The 23,504-nt window shown below is 43.1% G+C and overlaps 1 protein-coding gene across 12 annotated transcripts in view; it reads left to right on the top strand.

The window, feature by feature from the left end:
• Positions 1-23,504, top strand: part of DZANK1 (double zinc ribbon and ankyrin repeat domains 1) — a 74,648-nt gene that overhangs the window by 18,793 nt on the left and 32,351 nt on the right. For 11 of the 12 annotated variants that reach the window (XR_009559153.2, XM_030872441.2, XM_030872438.2 and 8 more), the window contains exons 7-10: positions 1,729-1,814; positions 6,365-6,482; positions 12,488-12,601; positions 21,087-21,179. Coding sequence is in view for 11 of the 12 variants with exons in the window: in XM_030872441.2 (XP_030728301.1) it covers positions 1,729-1,814; positions 6,365-6,482; positions 12,488-12,601; positions 21,087-21,179 (411 nt within the window). In the remaining variant the exon portion in view is untranslated. The remainder of the gene's footprint in view (positions 1-1,728; positions 1,815-6,364; positions 6,483-12,487; positions 12,602-21,086; positions 21,180-23,504) is intronic. The other variant, XM_060285516.1, reaches the window with a different exon arrangement.

Raw genomic sequence — 23,504 nt, 5'->3', positions numbered from 1 at the left:
ACTTGTATTTCTTTTTTTAAAATAAATTTATTTATTTAATTAATTTATTTATGGCTGCGTTGGGTCTTCTTTGCTGCACGCAGGCTTTCTCTAGTTGCGGCAAGTGGGGGCTACTCTTGGTTGCGGTGCGTGGGCTTCTCATTGCGGTGGCTTCTCTTGTTGCGGAGCACGGGCTCTAGGCGTGCTGGCTTCAGGAGAGAGTCCAGATTAAGGGAGACAGAAAAGACATGACCACTAAGAGCAAAGTGTGATACTGGACTAGACCCTAGTCCAGGAGGAAATTATAGCTGGGAAGGCCATTGCTGGTACGACTAACGGAATGTGAACAAAGATATGTGGATTAGATGCTAGTATTGTATCACTGCTGACTTTTCTGGTTTTGATGTTTGCACTGTTGTGTAGGAGGACGCCCCTGTTCTTGGGAAATGCTGTAGTGTTTGTGGGGGCGAGGAGGGGAGTCATGCTGCAGGTTATTCTCATGCTTCCGAGAGAGAATGGAGCACCTGGGGCAAAATGTCAACACGAACAAAGGAGTTAGTTGTACTATCCCTGCACCTTTTCTCTATGTTGGAAATTATATCAGAAGAAAATGTTACAAAAATAAAATAAAATGGGGATAATGTTGCCCATTGACCTTAGGAGGTCACTGTGAAATGTGCCAGGCACGTTTTCCTACTCTCAGACCCTCCATAAGTGTTAGCTTCTCTCCCTCAGCCGTCCTTTCTGTTCCCTTCCCCTGCCACTCCGACCCCTGGACCATATCCGACAACCAGGATGGGCCATCACTGCCCTGCCTGTGTCTTCACACGTGGGTTTCCTCTACTTGGAATTCCCTTTGTCCTTCTGTCTACTTAACAAACTGTTCTTTACTTTCCCGGGCCCAGCTCAGACTTTACAGCCCTGGGGAGCCCTTCTGCCCGAGCAGGTGAATGGGATCGTAACCTCCCCAGGTTCTCGTGGGACTCAACACAGATGTGTTATGACACTGAGCCCATGTGTTTCAGTACTTTGTATGTACACCAGTTCAGCTCCTTGAGGGCAGGGACTATGTAATGTTTATCTTTGTCCCCCAACCCTGCATCAAATACGGTGCCTGGTACAAAGAGGTTGCTCAAATTAAAATGTATCTAAGTGAGTTAAATGTTTCTGGATAACAGCAGATGAGTTCTCTCAGGTGAGTCCCTTTCCTAGGGGTTTAATCTTTGAGAAATATGGATGCTCACTTGAGTTTCTAAATTCTGAAATCTGGTCTGTCTGATGGTAATTCAGATCTCTTTTCTTGTAAACTCTTGTTTTTAATGAAATACATGTGTCTGATGATGAACATCACTTTAATTTTTTAATTAAAATTATTACTTAACAATTCATCATTACTTAAAACTTTCTCCATCATGGTTTTTTTTTTTTTTTTTTTTTTTGGCGGTACGCGGGCCTCTTACTGTTGTGGCCTCTCCCATTGCGGAGCACAGGCTCTGGATGTGCAGGCTCAGTGGCCATGGCTCACGGGCCCAGCCGCTGCGCGGCATGTGGGATCCTCCCGGACCGGGGCACGAACCCGTGTCCCCTGCATCGGCAGGCGGACTCTCAACCACTGCGCCACCAGGGAAGCCCCCACATCATGGTTTTTAAAAGATGGCTGCTGGATATGGTAGGACAAAGCACTGAAATGAGCTCTTAATGTAATTTTACTGTACTGTAGCATGATTTTATACATATTCTTAATTTTAGTTCCCTGGTTTTGCACATATAACTGGCCAGAAGAGTTTGACAAGCACAGAGATCATGAGGATTCAAAGGGAGACAGACTTCCTCAAGTAAGTATTGCATTCTCTTTACTGTTTCTTAAGTCCTGCTAAGACACAGTATGGTCAAAAAGAATTTGAGGATGGGACATAACAGTGGTATTTGCCCCAACAGTTTTTTATTAAATTTTTACAATATTTAAAGGTTCAAATGACATACAATAAACTGCACTTAAAGAGTACAATTGACATATACATATAATCTTGAAACTATCACCACAATCAAGAAAATGAACAAATCCATCACCTCCAAAAATGTCCTACATCGCACCCTTTTGAAATCCTCCCACATGTCCCTCCCCATCTCCAGGCAGCTGCTGGTATGCTTCTTGTCACTGCAGCTTAGTTTGCCTTTGATTCCGTATATAAATGGAATGATTCGGTATTTACTCCTTTGCCAGGCTTCTTTCACTCCACCTAAGTACTTTGAGGTTCACCCATGTCGTTGCACGCATCAGATGTTTATTTCTTTTTAATGCTGAGTAGTATTCCATTGTACGGATACATCACAGTGTGTTTATCCTATTTCCTATTGATGTACATCTAGGTTGTTTTCAGTTTGGGGCCATTACAGATAAAGCTGCTATGAACATGTGTATACAAGTTGTCCTGTGCATATATACTTTCATTTCCCTTAGGTGAATAGCTAGGAGTGGAATGGCTGGGTCATATGGTAGGCATATGTTTAACTTTTTAAGAAAACTGTGAAACTGTTTTCCTAAGAGGTTGTACCATTCTACATTCCCACCAGTAGTGTATGATGTATGAGAGTTCCAGTCCCCCTACATTTTCACTAACACTTTTATTTTTATTTTTGGCCATTCTAATGAGGTGGTAGTTGTGGTTTTAATTTGCATCTCCCTGGGGATTGGGAGGGTGGGTGAAATAGGTGAAGGTGGCCAAAAGGCACACGCTTTCAGTTGTAAAATAAATAAGTCCTGGGGATGTAACGTACAGCATGGTGATGATAGTTAATGATACTGTGTTGCATATTTGAAAGCTGCTAAGAGAGTAGATCTAAGAAGTTCTCAGCGCAAGAAAAAACATTCTGTAACTATGTATGGTGACAGATGTTAACTAGACATTGTGGTGATCATTTTGCAGTATATACAATTACTGAATCATTCTGTTGTACCCCTGAAACTATACAATGTTGTATTATTTAAGTCTTCTCTGTCTTTACTGATTTTGTCTATTGTTTTATCAATTATTGAGAAAATTATGCTGAAATCTGTGACTATAATTATGAATTTGTCTACTTGTCCTTGTATTTCTATCGGCTCTTGCTTTATGTACTTTGAAGCTCTATTATTAAATATATAAACCTCTTGGAATCTTATGTCCTGTTGCTGAATTGACCCCTGTATCATTACAGAATAGCTTTTTTTAAAAAAATTAATTTTTATTGGAGTAGAGTTGATTTACAATGTTGTGTTAGTTTCTGCTGTACAGCAAAGTGAATCAGCCACACGTATACATATATCCACTCTTTATTGGGTTCTATTCCCATACAGATCATTACAGAGTATTGAGTAGAGTTCCCTGTGCTATACAGTAGGTTCTTATTAGGTATATACTTTAAATAATAGTAGTCTGTATGTGTCAATCCCAATCTCCCAATTTATCCCTCCTCCCCCCTAAAATAACCTTTTTTAACCCTGATAATATTTTTTGCTCAGAAATCAAATTTGTCTGATATTAAAATAGCCATTACTGCTTTCTTTTGATTAGTATTTGCATGATGTATCTTTTTTCATCCTTTTAGTTTTAATCTATTTGTGTTTCTCTATTTAAAGTTGGTTTCTTTTAAACAGCATATATAATCAGGTCTTGCTTTTAAAAAATCTAACAATCTCTGCACTTTAATTGGGCTGTTGAGAGTATTTATATTTATTCTGATTATTGATAGGTTTGAATTTGTCAGCTGTCATGCTATTTGTTTTCTGTTTGTCTTATCTATTCTTTGTTGCCTCCCCCTTTTTTTGGCTTACTTTTGGATTAATTGGGTATGTTTTATTTTATTTTGTATCCTTTGTTGGCTTATTAGCTATAAGTTTTCTTCTTAGTGGTTGCTTTAGGGTTTATAGCACACATTTTTTTGTGTGTGTGTGTGGTATGCAGGCCTCTCACTGTTGTGGCCTCTCCTGTTGCGGAGCACAGGCTCCGGACGCACAGGCTCAGCGGCCATGGCTCACGGGCCCAGCTGCTCCACGGCATGTGGGATCTTCCCGGACCGGGGCACGAACCCGTGTCCCCCGCATCGGCAGGCGGACTCTCAACCACTGCGCCACCAGGGAAGCCCTATAGCACACATTTTTCACTTATTACAGTCTGTCTTCAAGTAGTATCATGCCACTTCATTTATAGCCTAAGAACCTCATGACAGTATACTTCCAATAACTGGGTAACTACAGCCTTTGTGCTCTTGTGGTCATTTATTTTACTTCTACAAATATTATGAACCCCACAATACATTATTACTTTTATTTGACATAATCAGTTATTTTTTTACAGTCCTTTATACTTCTATTGTGGTAAAATATACATAAATAAAATTTACCATTTTAACAATGTTTAAGTGTACAATTCAGTGCGTTAAGTACATTCACAGTGTTGGGCCACCATCACCACCGTCCATTTCCAGAACTTTTTCATCATCCCAAACAGAACTCAGCTCCCATTAAACAATAACTCCCCATCCCCCTATCCCTCCAGCGCCTGGTAATCTCTGTTATATTTTCTGTTTCTATGAATTTGCCTGTTCTAGTAACTTCATGTAAGTGGAATCAGACAATACTTAACCTTTTGTGTCTTATTTCACTAGCATAATATTTTCAAGATTCATCCATGTTGTAGCATGTATCAGAATTTCATTCCATATTAAAGGTAAAAAACATTCCATTGTATATATATATACTGCATTTCATTTATCCATTCATCTGTTGATAGACATTTGAATTGTTTCCACCTTTTGACTATTGTGAATAATGCTGCTATAAACATTGGTGTACAAGTATCTCTTTGAGTCCCTACTTTCAATTCTTTGGGGTATTTACCTAGAACTGAAATTTTTAGATTATGTGGTAATTTTATGTCTAACTTTTTGAGGAACTGCTAAACTGTTTTCCACAGCAGCTGCATACTTTACTTTCTCACCAGAAATGTTCAAGGGTTTCAGTTTCTCCACATCCTCACCAATACTTATTTTCTGTTTTTCTAATAATCATCCTAACAGGTGTAAAGTAGTATTTCATTGTGGTTTCGATTTGCATTTCCCTAGTGGCAAGTGATGTTGGGCATCTTCTTTGGAGTAATGTCTATTCAAGTCCTTCGCCCATTTTTGAATTGGGTTGTTTGTTTTTTGTTGTTAGTTGCAAGAATATTTTATATATCTTGGATATTAATCCCTTATCAGATATATGATTGATAAATATTTTCTCCCATCTGTAGTTTGTCTTTTCAGTCTTGATAGTATTTTTTGATATTCAAATTTTTATGAAGTTCAATTTATCTATTTTTTTTGTTGCCTGTGCTTTTGGGATCACATCCAAGAAATCATGGCCAAATCCAGTGTCATGAAGCTTTTTTCTTATGTGTCCTTCTGGGAGATTTATAAATTTACCTCCTACATTTAGGTCCTTGGTCCATTTTGTATTAGTTTTTGTATGTGGCATAAGGTATCAATCAGTCCAACCTCATTCTTTTTCATGTCACTATCCGGTTTGCCCAGCACCATTGTTGAAAAGACTATCCTTTCCCCAAGTGGACTCAACTACAAAGGCTGGTGATTGTTGAGAGGCCATGGTAGAGACTGGTGCAGGCTACCAAGCCATCCAGTGCACCGTATGCAAACGTCATAGATGCTGAGCAGTTCAGATAGGTCACAGGATCGAGCAGTGTTATTCACAGGGAAGCCCAGTTCCTGGAGTCCTTTCACTTTAGCTGATATCCAGAACGAGGTAGGTGGGTGAGGGCTGAAGGATGGGACCCAGCCGCCTGGGAAATGGGGCCAGACGTTGCTGGGGCAGAGCCTCGGACTCCACCCAGGTGAGTGAAGACAGAGGCAGGGCCTGACTGACAGTGACTCTGAGTGCCAGGTGAGAGGACCTCTCGCTGAGGCTGGGCTCAGTGCTCAGATGGGGAGTCAGCAAAGTGCGGCGTGGACATTCCCGGAATTCCCATGTCTCACCCTCACGCACGCCAGATCCAAGGTGATGGGACGACTGGGGCCCCACTTGGGAAGTGGGGTCAAAGGCGGCTGATAAACTGCCACCACGGCCGGGAAGTGAGATGGGCCTGGCCTTCAGGTGAAGGGCACCATGAGTCCCAGCTGTACGGCCACTTGGTAATAAAATGACTAGACAAGCATCTCCCGTCTTGAACTTGTTCCATAGGCTTTGAGTGTGTTCTGCTTTCTATTTTATTCATTTAAATAAATTCACTTAATTCACTTAAATAAATTCATTTATTTATTTAAGTTTGAATGCTTGTCAAGATTGACACTTGACTTCTCAACGTGCACTCCTCAGAACATGGCCAGTCAGGACCCTCTTCTGTTGCAGGTGTGCCCACTGCCTTGTGCCCCGCCCGTCTGACCCCTTTGCCCGCTACTGTCTAGAATGTGGCTCTTCTGTCCCGCCCATATTTGGCTGTCGTCTCCCACCCCCAGAAGGAGCTCAGGTGAGCAGCAGAATCCTTAAAACCTTCTTCCATTGGTTTATCTGATCTTTGTGTGCAGCAGGAGCAGAGTACCTGGCACGCGTGAACCACAAACAGAAATACTTGTTGAAAAAATTACTAGCAAGTGAATCTTGTACTATCCAGACTGCTACTTAGGAATGAAAAGCTTGTTTGTGATGCCATTTCTTTTGTGTGGCCTTGAAGAAGCGTAGGCTCAGAAAAAGACTGAAGTCTTTTTATTTCAATGATTCACATATGGATAAGTACATGTTTCCTACTTATGTGATATTTCTGTTCATAACCTGGGGACAATAAGGAAATATATTCTAGAAATAAATGACCAGGAGTACTAATTACAAGTCTGTATATCCATAGGGTACTTCATTCTGTCCAAAGAAGCTGTTTATATAGGCTATAGATTGATCAGTATATCTAAATTAAAATTTTGGCTAAGTGTAGATAATAATTGATATTATCCTACCATTAAGTCTGTAGTTAGTTAGAAAACGTACTTGGCTTACTACAAATCAAAACCTTCACCAAAATGTGTTCATCTTTTATGCACGTGATACTTTGGGGGTTTTTTGGACTAAGGTTTACAAAATGATATAAAAGGATCTGTGAAATTGACCATTTAAAAAAGATAGTCACTGAGAAAAAGTCACTATTCAATAAATTCAGAGTCCAGAGTTTTAGGATTGAGTTATGCATTTAAGCAAGTGGCCAGATACTAAATGGATACACTGTAGAAGTCACTTTACTTCCATGATATATTTTGAACTCCTCGTAAAAGATGGGACAGCAAATAAAACATGAACAGGTCTCATTGGTTTGAATTTTCCCTGCTTATATTTATGGGTGCAATGTCAAAGTTATTTTTTACTGACCTGCAAACAGATTTTCAAGACTTTCTTTGTTATTACAGGGAGAAAAGTTTATCAGGGATTATAAATATTCAAAATGATGACATTTGCAACATCTATACTGCCTGTAAATGATATTTATTAACGTGCTCTAATGTATAAAAAGCTTTGTAATTTGACCTATTGAGTTCTTATTGTGTCCTGCTCTCAGCTGGGTTTCTGGTACTCAAAGGGGCGATCCTACTCCTAGGATCCCAGACCCAAGCCACTCAGGGTCTCATTAGAAAGATGCAGAGGGGTGCCTCTTCATCCTGCCTTGTGGATTTCTCCGTAGCCAGCTGGTTGATGTTAATTTTTGTCAGTAGAGGCCCATTGCTGGGTGGCACACTGCAGGAGAAAGGGCTCGACTGCTCTTCCTGTTTCTGCTGTGCTTCCCTCTCCCCGTGCTCTGACGGTGCTCAGATAACCTGCAGGACACCTGGTTGTGCTGAACCCCGGTGAACTGCATGGCATCTCGTGAACAGCTTCTCAGTGGGCTCCGCGGGTACCCAGCCAGCTTCCAGAAAGTCTCTCAGGCATCCCAGGGGGCAGTTTCCCAGCACATTTCATCAGCAGCCTGCGCGTGGCTTCCCAGCATGTCCTGCCAGCTCCCCAGGGGGAGAGTCCTCATGAGTTTCATAGGATCCCGCTTGCTCTGGGGCCAGCTCTGGTCTGTGTCACCCCAGTGAACTTCTCTGCCATCCAGTGGGTGGCAGCCACACCCAGTTCAGTAAGTGCCTCTTCCAGACCGGATCCTCTTCAGGTCCCTGCCTCAGCCGGAGCAGCAGTGGCTCTCCCCATCCTGGGTAGTCCTGTATCCTTTCGAGTTCGCTTTACCCACTAGCAGTTAGTCCTCTGTTATTAGTTAATAACTATTTATATTAAACTTTCCCTGTTTAAATTACCCTGAGCTTTCTGTCTCCTGACTTGACTTTGACTGATACAGAGTTGGTACCAGGAGCGGCCCCAGGAACTAGACCTGCTAAGAAGCGGTTTGGTCCTTCCCTTTGCTTGGGGGCAGCGCTGAGCTCCTTGCCCATGGGAAACAGGATGCTAGCAATTCATAGCATGAAGCGGCATCACGAGAAGTCAAGCTACCACACGGGCCTGGTAGTGAGGAAGCATCACCTGAAGCAAGCCTCTGGGGTGGCCAGGTGGCCGCTGCACTTGACGGTTGTGGTAGCAGTGATGATACCAGCCAGGGCCGTGGACAGTCCTCCTGAGCACCTGGGAGCATCACAGGAACCGACAAGCTCAGGACCTTTCACTCATAATCCAAGAACCAGAGCGCCCCTATGACAGCCCCAAAAGAACCTATTTCTTGTAGCTCCAGGGATTTGCTGCTGAAAGCAAACACAAATTTAGTTGGATATGTTGGTGAGTTATAGCATAAGCTGAATTCACTTTATCACCACGTTTCTTTTGTGAAAGTTCGGGTATGTATTGGGACAGAACAGGATCCTGAAACTGGGAATGGAGATGTTGGCTTGGACCCAGATGAAATGCACATTCTTTTTTTTTTTTTTTTTTTTTTGCGGTTCACGGGCCTCTCACTGCTGTGGCCTCTCCCATTGCGGAGCACAGGCTCCGGACGCGCAGGCTCAGCGGCCATGGCTTACAGGCCCAGCCACTCTGCGGCATGTGGGATCTTCCCGGACCGGGGCACGAACCCGCCCCTGCATTGGCAGGTGGACTCTCAACCACTGCGCCACCAGGGAAGTCCGAAATGCACATTCTTGATTCCCTAAATTACTCTGCCAGTGGATGAGCTGGCCCTCCTGTCTGAGGATGCTAGCCTTCCTTTCCTTGAAATCTCTGTGATAACCTCGCCTGGGGCAGTGGCTTTGAAAGGGGATGTGTATTCTCATCAAGACTCACCGTAGCCATCCTGTAGCATGACTACGGTCCAATCCCAGCTGCTCTAGAGGGACAGGTGTACTCTGTGATCCAGGACAAAAAGCTTACACATGAAAAGAAGAGCACAATTTTGCTAACGTGTATTGGCAGAATCTTGGGGGACAAGTCTGGGAGTGGATTTTAAATGAGGGCAGAATATAACACTAAGTTGGGCCAAATTCGCTGATATACATGCCTCTTTTATAGATCCTGGATTGATTTTAATATGTTAGCTAATGAAGCTGGCGGTGACTCCAGCTGCTTTTGGGGTTGGCTGACTAAAACTTGGACTCAGTAGTAGCCTATGGTCAGTGAGACTCGATGCTAAGTCTTTCCTGATATCATGTTGGAGTAGGTTTGTCAGGTTTGTCCTGTGTGCCCCCAACTCTCACCTGCATTTCACAAGAAGGCCCAGAAGACATGTCCTTCAATAAGGCATAGAGTTAGGAATACGTATTAGTGAAAGGAGCGCCTGCATCCTTGAAAAGTTCCATGGCTGCTTTCCTTGGAGGCCAGACATGATCATGGGTGATGCCACTCTTGAGATGGGCTCCCTGATTTCAGGGAGCTAGCAGGATTCCAGAGGTCAAGTGGCAGCACTTAACTGCCAAAGACAAGGTGGGCACATCTACCGTAAAAGGCCGCAGCAACATATCAGTAATCAGAATCTGATCGTGGTCTTCCTAAGAATGAAACAGATGGGCAGCCTACTAGTGTCTTGCTTGGTTTATATAATAGAAAAAAAAAATCACATGTTTTGTAGCCAAATACGTGACTTGAGCCACCACAGTGGAACATCCAAGGGCGTCACCCAGTTTCAGGACTTAAGTCGATTCGCAAACCCACAGCTCCCTAACTGAAGGGCGGCTGGGTGTCCTTGAGGATGGACCCTGCATCATTGCAAGTACATGTCATAGGTCATCCTTGAAGCCTTTTCCAGAGGGACCTGTGCCTTGAGGAAGAGGAAATGCCTAAACCTTTGGGGGCTTACTAGATACTAGCTCTGAGTTGATGCTGATCCTTACAGTTCCAAAACGCCACTGTGGTCCACCAGTAAAAGTTGGGGCTTAGAGTCGTCAGGTGATGACAGATGGAGCCTTACCTTAAGGCTGACTCACAGTTTTCGCTTCATGTATTCTGGGGACTTGTTGTTATGTTCATGTACACTTATAATTGCTGTGTCTTCCTGATTTATTGACCCTTTCATCATCACAAAATGCCTCTCTTTGTCTCTAGGATCATTTCTTGTTTTTAAAGTCCTTTTTTCCTGATATTTATGCAGTCACTCTAGCTCCCTTACCCTTACTATTTCCATTATATACCTTTTTCTATACGTGTATTTTCAACCTATTTGTATCTTTGAATCTAGGTCATGTCTCTAGTCAGGCATACCTCTCGTTTTTTTATCCCATCTGACAGTCTCTGCCTTTTGAATGTGGTGTTATTGTCTATTCACATTTAATGTCTTTAATGATATGGTTGGATTTACATATGCTGTTTTGCTGTTTGTTTTCTATTTGTCTCACGTCTTTTTTGTTCCTCTGTTCCTCCTTTACTTCCTTCTTTTGTGTTAAATAAATAATTTTTAGTATGCCATTTTCATTCCTATGTTTCCTATTTTTTTTTACTATTTTAAAAAGTTCTTTTCTTTTTAAAAGTTATTTTCTAAGAGAATGCTAGAGATTACAACATACTCCTTAATTTCTCAAGTCTATTTCAGAATAATTTAATTTAAATCCAGTAATACACAGAAGCTTTGCTCCAATATATCTTCTTTTCCTCCCCTCAGAAACAATTTCTATTGACTGTTTGTTTCCCCTGAGTACTGGTCACACTTTCTTGTTTTTTGCACATCTCACAATTTTTTCTTGAATTTTGGACATTTTAGAGAGTATAATAAGTCTGGATTCTGACTTTTTCTCCTTGTGGTGTTGTTTTGGTTTTTTTGTTTGTTTACTTGGATTAACTCTTTCAAGCCTGTCTTCCCTGCAGTTTTCAGCCACTAATATCAGGGTTTTCCCCTTGTTTTATTTATTTATTTATTTATTTATTTATTTATTTATTTATTTATTTATTTACTGTGGTACGCGGGCCTCTCACTGTTGTGGCCTCTCCCGTTGCGGAGCACAGGCTCCGGACGCGCAGGCTCAGCGGCCATGGCTCACGGGCCCAGCCGCTCCGCGGCATGTGGGATCTTCCCAGACCGGGGCACGAACCTGTGTCCTCTGCATCGGCAGGTGGACTCTCAACCACCGCACCACCAGGGAAGCCCCCCTTGTTTTATTTTTAAGCCTGGGATCAGCCCTGGGTGTGCATAGCTTAGACTTCGACTGAAGATTGGCCAGAAGTTGTGCTCAAACACCTTGGTACTCCAAGGCTTCCAGTCTCTGCCGAGGGATCTGTTGTGGGCTGGGCGGAACATTCAAACTTCAGGCTGTTTTCAGGCCTGCCCCAGCTCCTACTTTATGCTGAGCTCTCTTGTATCTTCATGTGCAGCCAAGGATGTGTGGGTGGCTTGGACCCTCTTAGGTCTAACGCTGCACATCTGAACATCTTCCAGTCAACTGAGGGTGTGGGAGGAGCTTATCAAGCCCCCTAGAGATGACCTACCTTCTGGAACTCCCCTTCAGGTCCCTGGCTAGTTGCTGGTTCATCAGTTGCCCCAAACAGGACCATGAGCTCAGGCTAGTGGATCCACTGTCCTCCCTGTTTGCTTGCCACTGAGATCATCACCTTAACCGTGCTCCAAGTCACACGAGCCCTGCCCGTCAGCAGCCGCGAAGCTGCTGCTTTTCACAGCCCTCCCTGCTCTGTGGAGCCTCCACGCTGACAGAGCTGGAGGAGGATGGGGACAGCCCAAGCAAGACCCAACAGACGTGTGGTGTCCTTGCACGAAGTTCATTACTTTTCAGTTTGTTGTCTGTCTTTGGTTGACTTTCAGAATTTTTAAAGTTTTATCCAACTTTATAATTGCTTTTTGGAGAGAAGATGTGTCGATTTCCTCACTCCATCATGCTGTAAGCTATTTTTTCTTTTCTTTATACCTCTCTTTTCTACAATAAACATGTTTTTACTTTAATAGGAAGGAAATAAGAATAAAAGTGGTAATTATTTAAAAGAAATTTTTATTAAAGCAAATTAAACCTTACATTTTAAGATCTACTTATACCTTCAGTTTTTGCCAACCTGACCTCGTTCTTTGTGCAGATGGGCTTATGTGCAGAATGTGAAAACCTGGTGCCCGTGAATACGCCCATCTGTGTGGTCTGTGAGGCTCCTCTCACTCCACAGCTGCAGCCACAGGCCAACCTCCGCTTGAAGGTAATGAAATGTGAATCCATAAAAGTGTGAATAAAACACATAGAAATTAATGTTCAAACCATTAAACATCTTTCTTCAGCTGATGGAATTGGCTAACAATTGATAAGCTGATACCTGTGAACAAAATCCACTCTCATTTTTGGAAAGGCATCTGCCCAAGAGTTTAACTTGCCAGTAGGATCTAAATATCAAGAGAGATACACAGAAATGTGTTCCCTGAACATGGATTTGGAGGACAAATTGCACTGCAGCTAACACAGACAGTTGTTTACTTCATATATTTAAACTCGAACATTGTAATTAATATTGACTTTTCATCTTGTCCTTAAAGTCACTTCATGTTTTCATTTGCTTTGTTTGATTATGGGTCTCTATTACGTAGAAAAGAAGGATTACAGCTAGTCACATGGATGAAAAAGTTAAGTATCATCATGAACATTAAAAAAATCTTGTTAGACAAATGATGTCATGCCATGAAAATTTTTTTGGTAGAATTATTGAACATACAAGTGTATCTTTTCTCCATTTTTCAATTTATAGTCCCATTCACCTCCTTTTTACTTGACCTCAAGTGAACGTCGCTAGAGGATGAAATAGATTTTAATAAAGATAACTTTGGGGATTAAAAAAGCAAGAATTTTTAGCAATAAGGGAAGTGCGTGGACTTAACGTATAATTAGGACTGTAGCACTCCAAAAATGACCTTGTGGAGTCTATGTGGGCAAAGTTTATGAGAGAAAAGGTAAGTCCACTTTTTCTTACATGTCCCAGCTCCCCTTCACTGTGAAAAAAATGTTCAAAAGTATCCCAGGCTAAGTAAACCTTCAGAAGTGAGATTTTGAAGAACTGGCTGGGCCAAAGTCAGGTAGATGAAAATTTACTAATCTTTTTGTTTGATGACTGTTTTCAATCTTAAGAAACTTTAAAAGTCACTGCAGGAAGCCACCATACAGCCCTGGAGGCCTATCTCCAAACTTCCTATACATGAGAGTGAGACACCAGCTTCTCTCTTGTTTAAGTCACCATGATTTTGGCTGTTCTGTCAATCACAGCAGCACCTGTTCTCGCTAATATTTACATTATCCGGGATATTTGAAGATAATATCATTTCGAACCCTTTGAACTATTCAAAACAGGAGGAATAGGGGTAAGTGTTGGCTGAGAGCCAGGTTCAGTATATATCATGTCACCTTCAGCATTTGAAACCCAGACTTCTTCCCATGTTGTGGAAAGACAGGGGGTACAAAGGTATAAGCAAGTCCTCTGTTGAGGATAAACATAGGACTTCTATAGTGATTAGGACCCTCAAATCCAGGAGTGACCCCCTTTTTTTTGCCTTCTCTCTTTTTTTTTAACATCTCTATTGGGGTATAATTGCTTTACAATGTTGTGTTAGTTTCTGCTGTATAACAAAGTGAATCAGCTATATGCATACATATATCCCCATATCTCCTCCCTCTTGCGTCTCCCTCCCTCCCTCCCTATCCCACCCCTCCAGGCGGTCACAAAGCACCGAGCTGATCTCCCTGTGCTATGCAGCTGCTTCCCACTAGCTATCTATTTTACATTTGGTAGTGTATCTATGTCCATGCCACTCTCTCACTTCATTCCAGCTGACCCTTCCCCCTCCCCACGTCCTCAAGTCCATTCTCTATGTCTGCGTCTTTATTCCTGAGAGTGACCCCTTTTTAAAGTACAGTTTTGAGGAGAGAGACAATCACTTGAAACTGATTTCTACTCTATTAATGGGCCAAAGGCAGAACATATACCTTATAATGAGGAAATCAATTGATAATTCAAAGATGAAGTTTAGAAAATCAAGCCTGTTTGACTTCTGATGTTGAGTTTTCAAAGAGAGTCATGGAATTGCTGAGCACCCAAGCTTCACATTAGCTAAAAATGCCTCACATGGGCACAGCTTCAGTAAAGGGCTCTCTAAAACATTAACTTTCTCAAGACCTTAGGAAATAATGATTTAGGGTACATTTATCATTATCTCCAGAAGTGAGAATCTCAGGACCATTTCTGTTGGCACGGTGTTTTTTTCCCTGGTGTTTTGTCTGTGTTAACATTGGACTCATACGATTTACTGTTGTTTTTAATAAAGACGTGACTTCAACAGCTGTATGTCTTATACTATTAGTTACACTGCTTTAGTTGAGCTGCTTTTACCAAAGCATTTGGGTCACTCTGGGCGCTCCATCCTCTTCTTTTTTGTGTACTTTACCATGTACACAATACGTTCTGCACCCTAAGAATTTACTGGAATAAGTCTGAGCTCCCAGCAGTGCCAGGTGGCACAGGGAGTGGTGTGAGCCTGAGAAGCAGTCGCTGGACACCTGCTCTAGGGTCACTGAACAGGGATGATTAAGGAAAGGAGCCTGAGGAAGGAGCGAGGTCCCCAGGCAGCTGGCATCCCTCACCAAGGCGCAGCCATGAACCTTCCTTCAGGTTCGCCCAGTTTCTCGGGGTTCCACCTTGCCCCTCCCGTGCCAGCCCTCAGCTACTGAGCAGCTTTTTCAAAGGCACCTTTGGATGTGGCTTTACCAGCTGCTGCTTCCCGGACCACCCTCTAGGGCTCTGCTCGCTGCATTCCCCGGGCTGTGACCCCTGCACCCACTGCCCCAGTGATCTGGGCCCCCGCTTGCCGTGGTGGCAGGGGGCACAGAGGAGGATTCGTCAGCTCTTATCAGGGGCCAGGGCCAGGGATAGCTTTGAAGAGAGGGTGTCATCTGAGCAGAAGTTGTAGGAGGCACAGGCATTTGCCATATGGGAAGGGGTGGGACAAAGAGAAGTGATGCGTGGGTGTGTGTTCAGGTATGAGGTGGAGGAGGGGGGCGTGCCAGAAAGATGCACAGAGACCGGAAACTGCAGGATGTGCTCCAGAACTTTGCAAGCAGTTCGGGTTCGTGAGCTGCAGAAATGCTGGCGGGGCCCGTGGGCTGTGGGAAATGGTGCCTTCTCTACCCTTCTTTCCCAATGGACTCTGGAGGGTTAAAAGCAAGGAAGGCTTTTAATCAGACTTGATTTTTAGAGCGACCTTTGTCACCGTAACATCTGATCTGCTGGGAAATGCCTGATTTTTACGATGGGACATTCCGTATTGCTGCTACCCACAGAAGGACCCTGGTTGGAAATCTTCATCCCAGTGGCTTTCCCAGAAGTTATAAGGGCGACAGATTTTTAGATGACATTCTCACCCAGAGAGCCTCCTCTGAGGTCAGTGGGAACACCTGTGTAAGCTGCTCACGGAAGCCAGCGTGCCGTCCCTCCCCAAAGCGCCAGCAAGGCCAGTTGATGCCTCCCTCCCATTTCTAGGTTGGTCTCCATCTCACTCCACAAAGTACACAGAGCACCATCGGTCCTCTTCCTGCTGTGATGCAGACAGACCCAACCGCTGTGGCAGGCTTCTCTTGTGTTGATGTAAAGCCCTTGTCAACGCTGAGGAATTTTGCTGCATCAGATACTTTTTTCTACTGCCAGGATTAGAAGATATAGTAGCAGGAGTTTCTTCTTTTATCCTCTGGCCTGTATTTCAGAATAGGAGAGGATTTTATGTTTTTAAAAATTTTCTAATTTTCAGTAACACGTGAAATAGTCCAAAGATATACAATGAAGTGTGTAATTTCCCTACCCCACCTCTGTTTCTATCCCCTGAAATAACCAATGACAGCAGCTTAGTGAGTGTCCTTCTATGTATTTATCTAGATGCACAGAAACATATTTCTATATATTCACACATTTAAATTTGGTTTTGTTTGTTTGACTCTTCCTGCCTCCCTCCCTCCCTTTTCTTTCTTATTTTTTAAATTAATTAATTGATTGATTTATGGCTGCATTGGGTCTTCATTGCTGCCCACGGGTTTTCTCTAGTTGCGGAGAGAGGGTGCTACTCTTCATTGCGGTACGCGGGCTTCCATTGTGGTGGCTTCTCCTTGTTGCGGAGCACAGGCTCTATGTGCGCGGGCTTCAGTAGTTGTGGCTCGCGGGCTTAGTTGCTCCACGGCATGTGGGATCTTCCCAGACCAGGGCTCGAACCTGTGTCTCCTGCATTGGCAGGTGGATTCTTAACCACTGTGCCACCAGGGAAGTCCCTCTTTCGTTCGTTCTTTCTTTCTTTTACAAAAAACAAAGGCATCCCTTTGGCCGTTTTCTACAGTTGAAAACTAATGTCAGCATCTCCCCTTAGACCAGAACACATGAACTCTTTTAGAAAGAGACCTTCAGCTTCCTTCTGGCTCTAACTAGCAACACATGTTTTACCTCCAGGACTCCCATTGTGTCTGGGGTTCCTGGAATCTGTGAGGCTTAGGGCTGGGATCCCCGTGAAGTCATTACTCTTTGAAAGAGATCTGAGGACTCACACAGCGAGGGCACAGGTACCTCCTATGAGACCCCAGCCCCTCGCCCAATGATTCAGGGCTAATGCCAGTGTAACCACCGCTCTGTGTCAAGTTGACCTTGGCATCTTACAAAATCCTCTTTGAGATTAAGTTTGCCAGTACCTACTGGTTTGTGTCAATTAAAGCTTATCATTTTGGAGATTAGAAAATTGTTCTCATCTTCCAGCTGCTTTGTAAGGAAAAGTTTTACCCCAGTGACTAAGCCGGGTCCACGAAATTGCTTGGAACCGTTCAACTGGTCAATGTGTTGCCAGTGCTGTGGATGAGGCAGCAAACGAGGGTATTGGCTTTTTATAAAGTGCTTGTTGTAAATGTTTAGGATCCTCATTAAGGCTGCCTGGTGGTGGCCTGAGTCCCACATCATCCCTACGGACATATGTGAATCTATGATGTAGTGATTGTGATACAAGGTTTTTATCTGGGGGTCATGGTCACTGCTCTTCAAGAAGTGAGCCGCGTGGTGTCAAGAAGCCACCCCAGAAACCATGAGGAAAGCCTGTCGACCAAGAAGGCTGTGCTTACTGGACCGAATACAGTGAGATGAACCAGCACTTTGACCATCTTAGCAGCATCTCAGAAGAGAGAAGATGGGGAAGGGTATTTATAGGGTTTCAGTACCGCGGTTGGGCGATTTTAAAGAGAATTTGACAGGAATGCAGCCTGAGGTAAACTGTGAGCTTTGGAAGATGAGGATGTGCCAGTGCAGGTTCATTGGTTGTGACAAATGCACCATCTGGTGCGGGATGTTCATACTGGGGGGTTGTGTGTGCGGACAGGTGTGTATATGGGAACTCCCTGTAATGTCTTCTCAGTTTTGACGTGGACCTTAAACTACTCTAAGAAACAAAGATTATTAAATTCAAAAAAAATTGTTTGAATGTTATTTTATTTTTTTATACAGCAAGTTCTTATTAGTTATCTATTTTATACATGTTAGTGTATATATGTCAATTCCAATCTCCCAATTCATCCCACCACCACCACCACCCCCGCTGCTTTCCCCCCTTGGTGTCCATATGTTTGTTCTCTATGTCTGTGTCTCTATTTCTGCCCTGCAAACTTGTTCATCTGTACCATTTTTCTAGGTTCCACATATATGCATTAATATATGATACTAATTTTTCTCTTTCTGACTTACTTCACTCTGTTTAAAGAGAGTTTTGCAAGGCAGTATTGGGATTGGGCAAAGTTAGTTTGGCCTGGGCAGAGTTATGTCATGCTAGTTGTTTTTTCTTTTAATAAATTTATTTATTTTAAGCTGCATCAGGTCTTCGTTGCTATGTGCAGGCTTTCTCTAGTTGCGGTGAGCAGGGGCTACACTTTGTTGCGGTGCACGGGCTTCTCACTGTGGTGGCTTCTCTGTTGCAGAGCACAGGCTCTCGGCATGAGGGCTCAGTAGTTGTGGCTCGTGGGCTCTAGAGCGCAGGCTCAGCAGTTGTGGCACACAGGCTTAGATGCTCTGCAGCATGTGGGATCTTCCCGGACCAGGTCTTGAGCCCATACTCCCTGCATTGGCAGGCGGATTCTTAACCACTGAGCCACCAAGGAAGCCCCTGTCATGCTAGTTTTCATTATTTATTTATTTATTTATTTTCATAAAAATTTCATATCTTTAAGGTGGTGATTTTTTTTTTTTCGGTACACAGGCCTTTCACTGTTGTGGCCTCTCCCTCTGCAGAGCACAGGCTCCGGACGCACAGACCCAGCGGCCATGGCTTATGGGCCCAGCCGCTCTGTGGCATGTGGAATCTTCCCGGACCGGGGCACGAACCCGTGTCCCCTGCATCGGCAGGCGGACTCTCAACCACTGCGCCACCAGGGAAGCCCCGGTGGTGATGCTTTGATATACATATACAGAGTGAAATGATTATTTCAGTCAAGCTAATTAACATATCCATCTTTGTATACTGGAAATTTGCTAAGAGAGTAGATTCCAGGTGCTCTCACCACACACACACAGACACACACACGTACACAAATGGCAGGTATGGAGGACATACTAGTTCTATTTATTTTTTTATTTTTTAAAAGTTTACCCATTTATTTATTTTTATATTTACTTATTTATTGGGTTGCACCAGATCTTAGTTGCAGCACGTGGGCTCCTTAGTTGTGGTATGCAAAGTCTTAGTTGCGGCATGCGAAGTCTTAGTTGCGGCATGCATGTGGGATCTAGTTCCCTGACCAGGGATCGAACCTGGGCCTCCTGCATTGGGTGTGTGGAGTCTTATCTGCTGAGCCACCAGGGAAGTCCCAGGACATACTAGTTTTAGATTGTGGGTCCTGCAAGTTGAGGGCCATTGGACTTAATAAGTAAGCAGTTTTACTTAGTTTATAGTTTTCTCTTTCTAGAGTATTTCTTGCAGCAAACAGATGGATTATTTTCATTTGATCTCACTGTATTTTAACTGAGGGACAGGAAATGTGTTTCACTTCTCAGTGGATTCTACCAGATCAGGAAGATCACTGCCTTAAATCTCACAGAAAAGCTCTGATGATTGCAGATTATGCTTTGGGGACCTTAAGCAACTGGGGAGAAAGCTGGAACTGGGAGGTGTCAGGACCCACGGACAGCAAGTCTACGGTTCTCTGCCATTTTGAGGAGCAGTGAGTTGGCCTCTGCCCTTGAGGCGTTCTCTGGGCTGGGAACTGTGGTTTCCCGAGCTGGCTCTGGCTCCTAGGAAGACCTTGGGTTCTTTTACGTAAGTGGGACTTGAGGATGACTTGGAAAGGACAGGGGAATTCTGCAGAATAGTCCAGTGACTAAACAGATGTTAGTTACCAACCTCCCATGGCCGAACTCTGGCTAGGCTGTGTTAACCATCTTTTCTTTTTCTCTTGTTGTTTTCTGTATTGCAGCTTATCCCCAGGTTCCTGACTCAGAAGGTTGAACTTATGACCCATTTTCTAAGATGGTCTTTTTACTTTTCCATTTCTAAGTGAGAAACTACAGAGCAAATCTAAATTCATTTAATATAAAGCCCCGTGGGTAGACCCCAGGCCAAGAACTAGGTTACTTGTAAACGTATACTCTTTTGCTGGTCTTGGGCCTTCCTGTTTATTGTTGAAGCCAGGAGACGGAGCCCACCAAGTAGCACAGTTTCCACAATGAAAAAAATGATAACTCAGAAGCAGTGCAACATAGTCACTTTGCCTTCCTAAGGCCAAATGAGTACTCTCTTTCAGTTTTTTCATTTTGGGGTTTGTTTCTTTCAAAACTATGTTCATTTGTCTGACACTTTATGTTGTAATAATTCCTAAATCCAATTTCAGGGTCTGGGTGTTAGTATAGGGCCTCTAGCTGGCTGATCGGCTGGAAAGACTGCTTAATGATTTCCTTGCACAGCTGTTTGCTCAAAGGAACACCTATTTCTTTTTTTTTTTTTTTTTTTTTGCGGTACGCGGGCCTCTCACTGTTGTGGCCTCTCCCGTTGCGGAGCACAGGCTCCCGATGCGCAAGCTCAGCAGCCATGGCTCACGGGCCCAGCCACTCCGCGGCATGTGGGATCCTCCCGGACCGGGGCACGAATCCATGTCCCCTGCATTGGCAGGCGGACTCTCAACAACTGCGCCACCAGGGAAGCCCTCTTTCTTTTTTTTTTGAACAGTACTTTGATTTCTTGGACTTAAAGAATTTACATACTAAATACTGAATAAGAAAGAAATAGAAAGCGTGATTAAATAAATATGAAACTTCTCAATTCTGGCTTTCATGGCTTTCAGAGTATCATGCCTTGAAATAAAACCTTAAACTTGAATCAACCTACAGATGCCACTTCAAATCAGCACAGCTACATATGGTTTCCCTTTTTGCATGGTGTGTGTGTGTGTGTTCAAACTTGTGTTCCATGTAAGTTATTTTGAAAGATAAGTTTTAGATCATGAAATCATCAGAATATCTGACTGCTAGTCATCATGGTGGTAGATAATGTACCTCTTATATTATTCCACCTTATTAACACCCTTTAGTCCTAGTATGCTATACTATGCAGATGAATTGGCAGGAAAAATGAATACATTTATCTGTGAAGAAATGAGAGAGCCTCCGTGGAAACATGTATTTCTCATTCTCTGTTTTCAAGGAGAAAGCGATCTGCCGCACCTGCGGCACAGGGAACCCTGCTCACCTGAGATACTGTGTCACCTGTGAGGGGCCCCTGTCTTCATCACAAGAGGTAGGTTGATTGCATGTGCCAGTCCTGTATTTTAATGGCTGATAAATGTTCAGTGTTAGTGATAAGAAATATAGTCTGCAGAGGGGAGAGGAAGTTTGTAGGGGAGGAGAGGGGAGAGACCAAAAGAAGCTGCTCACGGTAAAGTGAAAGCAACATTTCTACGTTCACCAGTACAAAACTGTTTTCAAAGTCTTCAGGGTGATTCAATCAAGTTGGCAATTTCTTACAATTTCGTTTAGTGACTGCATGGAAGGCTGGTGGCAGCCAGTGGGGTAGGGGCCGTTCACATTTCACTCACGGGCAGGCACGTCTGTGTGGACTGTGCCTGCTGTGTTTTTTTGTTTTTGTTTTGTTTTGTTTTTTTAAGAAAAAATTTAAGCTTTATCTTGGTAAAACATTCCAGATTCCCTCAGATCACAGCATATCAATAAGCAAAATGTACACATACTGATTTTATACCGCATGTCAAGTCCCAAATTCCCGATCCTAGGAAAGCAAGTTGCAAAATACAAGTGCTGGTAACAACTATAGGTAGTATTTTAAACAAAAATCAGTGAGTTTTCAGCACTCAAGTGAAATGAGGCTTTAACCAAAAAGAGACTCAATTCCACAGTGTGCCTGCTGTGTTTTGAAATTGAGAGCGTGGTGGGCACCCATCACTGGGTTTCCTGCCAGCCTAACTTGAGTGTTTAAAATGAAGGAATTTACATATAGTGAATAGGTTCCGTGTAGCTGATCTGTTTTATGTTTATAAAATGTTCTGATGAAGTTTAAAATTACTTCCTGGTGGCTCTTGCCCTGGCCTAACAATCCCATGAAGAAGTCGGCGTTTACTAGCCAATTTAGAAGAAAAATACTTGCTTCCTTGGGGGCGTTGTATAATATTTCTCTCTGTTTGGGGGCTTCTCATCTCGGAGCAATTACTTGGGAAGCTGGACAAGCATGTGATGGTCAGTGTAGTCAGCACGTTAGTGTCAGCAGGCAGGGGGTTGCGATCCCGGGGCCGCCAACACAAAGTACCGCAAACCGAGTGGCTGGAAACAGCAGAATTTCATTTTCTCACAGTTTTGGGCACCTGAAGTCCAGAATCAAGATGCTGCCAGAGCCCTGTTGTCCATGATGCTCTAGGGAAGGAACTCTCTCCAGCTCCCTGTGGAGTGCATCACTCCAGTCACCTGGCCACCTTCTCCCTGTATGACTTACACCCTCTTCCCTCTGGGTGTGTATCTCTCTGTCTCCCTTTTTTATAAGGACACCAGTTATACTGGATGAGGGCCCCCCTAATGACCTCATTTTATAATAACTTGATTACCTCTGTAAAGATCCTATTTCCAAATAAGGTCATATTTTTTTAAGAAAAAATTTAACCCTAGGTGCTGGGGTTAGGACTCCTCTTTGGAGGAGATACAATTTACCTTTAAAAAAATCTTTGTTTTTCATATACTTGTAACTTCTTTTCTCTGCTTTTATTTAAATTTTTCTTTTTAATTGTTGATTTACAACAATTCACCCCTTAACAGGAAGGTTGGCCAAGATATCTTTTTTTTTTTTTTAATTGGCCACACCACGTGGCTTGTGGGATCTTAGTTCCTGACAAGGGATCGGACCCGTGCACCCCTGCTGTGGAAGCACAGAGTATTAACCACTAGATGGCCAGGGAATTCCCCAAGGTATCTGTTAATGCTTTGTCTAATTACTGACAGTCTAAGACTAGCTGATTTAAAGGAACTCTTTTTGTTCCAAGTTTTATAGAGGTATTATTTATAAGCAATAAAACTCACCTATTTTAATTTTACAGGTTAATGACTGTTGGTAGTTATATACAGTCATTTAAACCACCACCACCGTAAAGATACAGAACAATCCCGTTACCGTAAAAAGTTCCCTCATGTTCTTTGGCAGCTGAGCCCCTCCCATAATCACCAGCCCCAGAAAATACTCATCCCTTTGGACACTGTGGCATTGCCTTTTAAGGAAGTATGTAGCTCTTGTGTGCGCGTGTTTGATTTCCTTCATTTACCATAGTGTTTTGAGGTTCATTCATGTATGTATTAATTTTTTAAAACTTTTGATAATTGAGTACTATTCCACCTTATGGATATAATATAACGAATTCATCCATTCACCAGTTAACAGGCACTTGGGTTGTTTCCAGTTTCAGGTTATTATGAATAATGCTGCTGTGAACATTCCACATGCAAGTCTGTGTGTGGACGTAGTTTTCATTTCTCTTGGGTCAATACATAGGACTGGGATTGCTGGTTCCATCTAAGTTCCTCTTTAATTTTATAAGATGTTGCCGTACTTTTTTCCCAAAGTGTCTAT

Source organism: Globicephala melas, chromosome 15, assembly GCF_963455315.2.
Source record: "Globicephala melas chromosome 15, mGloMel1.2, whole genome shotgun sequence".
Classification (NCBI taxonomy): Eukaryota; Metazoa; Chordata; class Mammalia; order Artiodactyla; family Delphinidae; genus Globicephala; species Globicephala melas.
Note: the sequence above shows the minus strand (reverse complement) of the source record. Positions and strands in the feature narration are given on the sequence as shown.